Genomic DNA, 8,436 nt, shown 5'->3' on the forward strand with positions numbered 1-8,436 from the left:
AAGCGTTTTCTTTTCTTAGGAGCCAGCTCGCAACGGTGGCTGGATGAGGTCATGACCTCTGTCGTCATGTCATTATTGCACTGGGGCCGCATTCTTCCTAATTGTAGAGAAACAGGTACAGATAGAGGAAGAGTTTTAACGTCATGAAAAGCGAAGAGGTTGGGTTCTTTGATTGGTTCTTTCTTGTCACGCGACATCTCTGACGTCATCACATATCTCGACCAATCAAAGAATGTCGTGACAGGGAACGTGAGGTTACCCTCCGGCGACGGCTCAAATGCTGTCGCATTATCAATGCATGGAAGGCAGGGCTATCTAAGCAAAGGCATTACATCCATGATGTGGACAGCTTTGTGTTGCATGATGTATGTGCTCGCTTGCCGCTGTCCACGTTAGGAAACGAAGCACGACGTGTGCCACTGTCAATTTTGCTTTCCAGTCAGTAGCCGTGCACGAACGTTTTTTTTACTGTCGTGGCTCTCTGATCCCTAGCCTAAGTGAAGGCAGCGAACCAGTTGAGCGCTATTCTCTCTGACGTATCTCTGACGGGCGCATCCTCTACCCATCCCCCACCCTGTGGTTTTTTTCTTCCTCTCTGAAGCGAAAGCAGTACCAGATGCAGCTTGAGCTCGAGCAACAGCAGCAACAGCAACGGCAAAAGCAAAAGCAAAATCAAAAGCAACAGCACCACCACAAGCACCATCAACAGCAAGAACAAGAACAACAACGGCATCGGCAGCATTGGTGGCAACGCTACTTGCAGCGTCATCACCAACATCAGCAGCAGAAGCAGCTAAAGCATCAGCAGAAGCAGCTGAAGCAGCAGCAGCAGTTGCAAAAACATCAGCAGTTGGAGCAGCAGCAGCAGCAGTTGCAGCAGCAGCAGCAGTTGCAGAAGCAGCAGCAGTTACAGCAGCAGCAGCAGCAGTTGCATCAGCAGTTGCAGCAGCACAAAGACACAAAGATTGACGAGCACTACAGGCGAGAGATGGAGCAGAAGGCTCGAATCGAGGCCACACTGAACGCTCAGGACACATGGCGAAATAAGTGGGGCGTTCTGGTCAACAAGCTGCCGCTCCACGCACGGGACACCGCCTTTTGAGTCACAACCGCTCTGCGTGCACTTGTACAGGCTATCTCACCCGCTCAGCGCGCAATTCCTCACTTTCGTTTGTCGCGGCCCGCTCCCGGGAGCGGCCGATCGTTCCTACGAATGGAGGGAGGGAAAGGTTAGGAGCAGAGCCCTGTCGTGATACCAGATGAGAGATCCCGAGTGGGCCCATTACTTCGAAAGCTTACATGTATCTGGCCCATAATTTATGAATTAACGCCTTCGTCCGTGCGCAGCGCCCTTCACATGTGCGCCATTCACTTGTGCGCCATTCACTTGTGCGCCATTCACATCGTAATTCATTCCAAAACCACAGTTAAGGAAGGCCTAAACATATAGTTTGCAAAGCCGGAAACAAGTGCAAAACACGTTGATATTCTGGCTCCTTCCACCAAGAAGTTTAACCTATTTTTTCCCCTTCATGTTCTTTCGTCAATCCTAGCTACTTACATCGCTAAAACGTAGCGCCGTCTTGGCATCCGCAATGCCATTTCCATAGCAAGCGTGGCAAAATAATTTCCACGTTAATCGAATTAAAGGGGAAAATATAGTGGCATGTGACTTCCGGCGTACTTATCCCAAGGCCCTCGGAATAAGCAAGGCTTCTCCAAACCTGCGCCTCCCTCCATTTTCCTACCCTTCGGCGGTGTGCCTGGGACCCCTGCCGCCGGCCTTATACACTCACGAATACTCACGGGACCTCGCGCTGCCTACTTCAGGGTCCCTCCTGACACTCAATGATGGCACGGTAATGGACTCATTTCGGGGCTTTCTGCGTACGGTAGCCTATGATTATCTGTGTGCCGGTGCGTTACATTACGGTTAGTACCAGGCCACGCAACTCAGGTAAGGGTTTGGACGTGAGAGACCAACGTGCTTGCAGGACTGGTTCTTCCTTTATTTAGTCATAGTATTCAGGGACTTCATATCAGTTCTCGCTAAACGCACGGAGTCATATTTAATCATTTACTTAGTAAACTCTAGCGCACGCCGCGTGTGTTTTCAATAGCCAGCGTCTATGATCATCAGTCGGAGACATAGCGCTATGCTGAGTAACGGAAATGCGCTTTGCTAGTCTACCTACTCTTGTATGTTCTTACATCAAACCTTCTAAATAAATCCAGCAGAAGGGTTCGCCCTCTCAATTGGTTCAGTAAAGAGGTACACTGGGTACGCTAAATTTGTTACATACTCCTCTCTGAAGAGCATACAACGCGGACGACTTCGCATGCAAGGATAGCAATAAATGGCAGAACAGTCAAGAAGTTAAAAGTTCTCGCTGCGAGTGGGCGAAGTCATCCGACAGCTCGCATGCCAGGTTAGTGAGGCAGAATTCTTTTTCTCTGGTGTGAAATCTGCATACCACACTACGGCGTGAACCAACGCTTGATAATGCATCTTCAGCTATCAGATGATAAAACTTATTGCTTGTTATTACATGCGCTGCGAAACTTTTCATTTTTCGCACTTTCATTTGTTTTCTTCATCTTAATGCAAATTCTGCCTTTGCGCACCGTCCGATAACGCTTGTGGCTGCTAGACTCTGCGACTGATATAGTACTGAACGCATAAAGCCCTGCAATGAGATAATCTACGTGCTTGCCACATTGATATCGTGGCGCAAGTCGTTCGGCAGCGTTTTCTGATTCTAATCAACTCTTGTGTGCTTTGAAATACGTGCATTGGTTGACCTCTGAAGGTACGGTATGCTAATACACGTCCATGCTGCTTAGAAAATAGCTGACGCCTACTTCCTGATGGTTACTACGCAGTAATCAGCATTTCAAAAAATACAAAAAAAAAACTTTTCTTGGTCAAAAATTATCACAGCTGCAGGTGAATTACACCTCGCATAATTTCACATAGGTTCCGCAGTAATATCTGCGCATAGGCGTCAGCAACGTTGGCCTCGCAGCTGAGACCACGGAACTGCTGAGAAGCGCGGTATTCAGGAATTGTCCGTGCAATATTTGTGGCTGCATGGCCGCCTTCCACCTTACAGCTTTCCCTGGTATCTACAGAATAGCTAAGCCAGCTATCTAATTTTCCCGACGCTCTCACACTCTTTCCTCATCAACATTTCAACGTCGACGACCAGCAGACAAATATGCCATGTTACATGGAATCGCTGCTGTGCAAAATAAAATGGCGGGTTCCCTGGTGGGATAGCTATTATTACACCGGCAAACATAAGCGCAGTTATTTTCAGCGCGTGCAAGCACGTCACTGTTCCGTAAACGCCCGTTGACTAGCATACAGCGTACAGCGCAGCTTGCATACATTCAGTATGGGGTGACAAGGAGCTGAAGTGCTGGTACAGACCAGTGAAAAAACGAATAGAATTTTTAACATTTAGACGCTTTTTTGCTTTTTTTTACTTTTTCTGGCACATCTTTGTTGAAGCAGGAACTTTCACAGTAGGTCGCTTTGAACGGCAAAGAAATTTTCATTCAAGCGCTGCCTGCATATTGTCTCCCTTCCTTTCCACAACGCTCCGTTCCCATGTAGCTGCAGATTTTAACAAAACCCGTTCTCAATGCAAATGGCTCAGTGGTGATGAGAGTGAAACACTGCGAAGTGTATTTCGCCTGCTGCTGTCGCATCAGCGAACCTGAAGCTCCAGGTTATTTTTGAACCACCCCTACTAGGCTGACGTGGCCGCCTCTTAAAAGCCCCCAACTTAACGCAGCTGACATGAAAGTTTGTTCTTGGACGAATCTTTTGATTAATTAATTGGTACTAATTTTTACCGTAACAGACCGCTTTCTCACCTGCCTGTGCTTAATGCACTGCCGTAGCAGTAAAAAAGACACCTTGCCTTGACCACGATTTTTTTTTGTCTTTTAAGCCACCCAATAGTGTAAAAGAAGGCTGCCCGCGAAAGCTCATTTTTGCGTCGGCAAACATAATAGCTAAGTGCATGTAATCGAGATACGAAGCATGTGTTCTGCGAAATCCATTGCTTATGGTTTGATGAGAGAAATGTACATTTCAAGCAGCGTTTGTCCTTTTTGAAACCAATGTGAAAATGTGAAACGTAGGATCAACATGGACGTTTAGTGATAGTGTTACATAATGTATGCATTACGCTTGATGTAAAAGCTATTAAACGAACCACACATTTTGCCTGAATAATAGTAAGAAGGGATGATGAAGACCGCTTTGCTTGTTTGGTCTTCAGCACCCCTGCTACGAAAAAAAAAACGGCTAAAATGTGTGACCCTTACTGTGAGTTACAATCAAGAAGCCACACACTCGAACAGCGGGTGCGCTTGAGCTATTTATATCTCATTTTTCATAGAAAGTGTAATAATTACTTGCGCGCTTGTTCGTCCACTTAAAGCAGCATGCCTCATAAATGCTTTGTACAGCCACACTAGCATGTAGAATTCATGTTTGCCGAGATCTCAAGGCAGGAAGGTGCTACTACCAACCTTGAGTCTATTTTTTCATGAGTCATGCTATTTATTGTTTTTATACTTTGGGCGGGAGCGCCTCAGTAGTTTGTCTTGTTTGTTGTTTCTTGTTTTCGTCGTCATCGTCACACTCACTAGTAATACACACACAGTAGCCGCTCACAAGTGGATCTAGAGTGTAGTTTGTAAAATCAACAAGTCACTGTTTCTCACGTAGAAGAGCAGAAAACACCACGATCAAGCCCTCCAAGATTCTATCACAGTTTAAACATCTGATAAGTGTAAAAATATACATATTTTCCTATCTAACGTCGCAACAAATAAAAAATTGTATACAAGCTTCGGCAAGCGACGCATTTCCCTATGTAGTAATACAGCGCCCTGTTCCTGCCTTGGAAGGAGTTCAGAAATAAGTTTTTGTGAATGCTGCATAGCAGCAGGCATTTGCGCGACTCGTCAATAACGGCTTAAAACTGAGCATATCTTAGACTGTTATAAACAATACGCAAATAATTCAAAGCCGCCTCATAAGCCCCGTTTTCACGTTGCTCTGGGAGCTTACTGAAAACTCATTTCAAACCCTATTTTGATTGGTTTTGTTACTCATCTCTTCACTTTAAAATTACTCGTAAGTCCGCTTTATTTCCCGCGAAAGTCTTGATGCTATGGGTCTGTAGAACCCCAAGATGTGTCATGAAATATAGAAAGCACGCAGAGGGTATACCGCGAAGGTGCTGTAGTTTTCAGCTGCAAAGAAAGTAAAGACAACAGTTGTGTTAGAGGGACACTCAAGGACACATTGTTTACTAGTCAGGATGCACTAAGTGATCACTGCTCTTGAAAGTTTCCCCGAGTTTATTTTTTCTTAGTGTGTTGCTGTGTATTCTTGTGTGCTATCATGAACTTACATGTGCCCTTAGACCATAACTTAACCTACGTATTTTGCTGGCTTAAAGGGGTTCGCATGATTGTTCAAATTTGCCTTTTTCTCACAGTGATCAACGCCTTTTGTGTTATTTTAGTTGTCTGTGCCTGCTGTTTTGTTGTGGTTATTGAAATACACTGCGCATTGTTGCCCAACTACTTGTTTCTTATCTTTATTTTGACATTTGTTCCACCATATCAAGAGTCTTTAACGTCTATTTTCTATGTTCGAAAAATCTCATATTTGGCACCTAGTGCTGCACAAAACCTTATTTTGCCAGCACAGAAAGATGTTACTGGACCTTAACAAAGAACACTTTAAGAAAGAGAAACAAAATATGGTTACTTGTTTCATGTGAGCTGCTGTCATACTTCACAACTTATAAACAACAAAATCAAAATGTCGCTAACGCCTGACACATCATAACAGTGACTGTTATAACGCAAGAGATCAGGGGCACTGCCTGCAAAGTGGCAACACGAAGCGTCTTTTATGAAACATTTCTTGTCATCGTGTTCTATGATGTAGAGAACTCCGCAGTCGTTGTTATCAGTGTAGTTTTGTTCCAGAGTAGCTGGTATGAGCAACTAAGCAAAACTGCTTGCCTTTACACTTCTTGCGAAAGCTGTGGAGCAGCCAGGACATAATCTATAACACGCTTCTCATGCTGTGACCGCTGTTTACATATAGCCGCCAAGAAGACCACAAAACGTTACACAAAGTTTCATAGCCTCATTAAAATGCATCCTAGCTTGGCATTATGCTATGGTTTCCATGTTAGATGTTCTTCATAGCACGAATTGTAAACACGTGAAAGCAAAGCATCGCTTCTAACCACCGTGTTGCACAACCTATGTTGTTCAGTAGTTGCGCGCGAAATCATACTCGCCGGGTCCTTACACTCAGAATCGAGTTAAGCTCAATGCTCACCTAGTTCGAGGTAAACAGTACCACGTGAGAAACTTTATGGTGGACTCGCACTTGCAGAAGGAAAGTATACACAGAAAAGTGCAGCCTACGTTTTCGGAGCCTCCTCTCCTGTTCCCGTTAGGCAGTTATAATAAAAGAGAGTCCGGGAATGCTACAGCGCCCGGCATGAAATCCTAGTGGCTGCAAACGTTAGACTTCTAAACGTGCACAGGCATCGTGTCGAAGCTGCGAACAGCATCGCGATACCAATGCCACAATTTCTTTATCAAATTCCCTCGCCACAGAAGTTGTTTGCAATGTGAAGTTATAAGAAACTAACAAAAAAGTGAGCAGCTTTGATACACGAGTTTTTGAAACACATTTGTAACAGTAGAAACAAAATTGAGAAAGGAATGTCATATCACCGATGCGCATGTATGCTCTTTCTATACGCTACCAGACGCTAAGGCAGTGTAGTTTACTGCCTGTCGCATAGATTCAAGGTGAGGTAAAAAACAAGTCACGATTATTCTAGTCTCACTCCCGCTAGAACCTCCCACAGCATTTTAGAGGAGGACGCAGCACCTGCGTGTGCGACACAGAAGACATTGCCTAGTTTTATACACTGCACCTTCCAGCTTTGATTTCTCGCACGCACCGGTGCATTCCTGCTTGGATATGCGAGTGCTGCCGCTGTAAACCTTCCTGCTCCTTGCAGCTTGGAAATAAGGTATGAAGAGCAGACTTTTGCCACTTCTAACAACACGCCCTGTATTTGTGTTTTTGTACCACATGCTTACATTTTCTCAAATATATATCCTGCTTCTGACAATTTGATGTGTTTTTTTCTGTCTTCTCTTTTATCTTCTCTGGCGCATCACTTGCATTAGCGAGTTGTCACAAAAAAAGTCCCTAACTTTTCATCATCTTTCAGGGCGCAGAATCGACGACAGTAGTTTTACTGTGGCTCACCCTCGCGGCCTCGCTAAATGATCAGCTCTCATGCACATGTGGGCCCCGAGAAGCTAGTGCCACATTCATAAAAAAAAGCACCCGCGAATTCTCGAAAGCGCCCTATCTTGACACAACTGACATTTATGAATAGAGCCGATCTGGGAAACATAGTTGTTGCTAAACGTTAAAACTAGTGCAGGGAGAGAGGTGGTTTTAGTGCGGAAGCACTACATAACACGTTCCCAACTAAGTGTCTTGTGTGAAGCCTCGGAGTAGCTAGGTTAAGCACGGCTTAGTTCGAAGGAGCGCCGCGCAAGCTGCGGCCGACGGGAGGAAGCTCAGGTAAGTTCGGGGCAGCGTCGCGCCAGCTGTAGCCAATGGGAGGGTGACATTGAAGGTGGCCGTGGCCAAACCTAGCATAGGAACACGCCATGCAGAAATAAAATAATGCCGCGATCTGGTTTCGAATCCACGTTGGCGCGAACCACTGTTTTTAGATAAGGGCAGTTCGAAAACTGCGTCGGTGCGCCAGGGAGTAGAGCGGACACAAAACGGTTGCCGCCTAGGCGTTGGCGCTGCGGTCGCTTTGGGACGGGCCCGTCTGCTACTTTCAGCTTGAGGAGCGTCAGCAGACGGTGACTCGCGTGCGTACAGAAACGTATTTATAATAAATACAAACGTAAGTTGCGCCTTCATCTCTTTCTTATTAATGAAACATGATGGTTTAGTAGCATTTATAACCATAACCTTAGACGGGCAAGTTGAAGACGCGTTGGCAAGCAGCTTATCACATGCGTGTTAGATAGGCATTCAAGAAGTAAAGCTACAGTGCTCCCAGTATTGATCACTACACTTATCCTAAATACATCAACCACAAGGACGATTATATTTTCATCTAGCCGCATTAAAACAGAAAGTGGCTGAAGAAAAAATTCAAAGTGCCTATGCCGCAAGAAAAAATAAAGAAGGGGTTTAGTGTCTTTGTAAACTTTTACCACGTTTTATTTAGGCACTCAACTTTTAGTGATCTAATCAATAGAGGAAAGTTTAGAGTCTATTTTGCACAACCGCATATCACACACGCGAGGGACCCAAACTACGAGGGGGTAAGCGGCATGTCG

General features: G+C 45.2%; 1 protein-coding gene across 2 annotated transcripts in view; it reads left to right on the forward strand.

Annotated features, from left to right (window-relative positions):
• Positions 1-7,191, forward strand: part of LOC144136398 (uncharacterized) — a 213,426-nt gene extending 206,235 nt beyond the window's left edge. Inside the window, exon 7 of one of the 2 annotated variants that reach the window (XM_077668683.1) lies at positions 602-7,185. In XM_077668683.1, the coding sequence (XP_077524809.1) occupies positions 602-1,102 (501 nt within the window). In that variant the 3' untranslated portion in view covers positions 1,103-7,185. Of the gene's footprint in view, positions 1-601 lie in introns of both variants that reach the window. The other variant, XM_077668684.1, reaches the window with a different exon arrangement.
• Positions 7,192-8,436: the final 1,245 nt, after the last annotated feature.

Source organism: Amblyomma americanum, chromosome 6 (assembly GCF_052857255.1).
Source record: "Amblyomma americanum isolate KBUSLIRL-KWMA chromosome 6, ASM5285725v1, whole genome shotgun sequence".
Classification (NCBI taxonomy): Eukaryota; Metazoa; Arthropoda; class Arachnida; order Ixodida; family Ixodidae; genus Amblyomma; species Amblyomma americanum.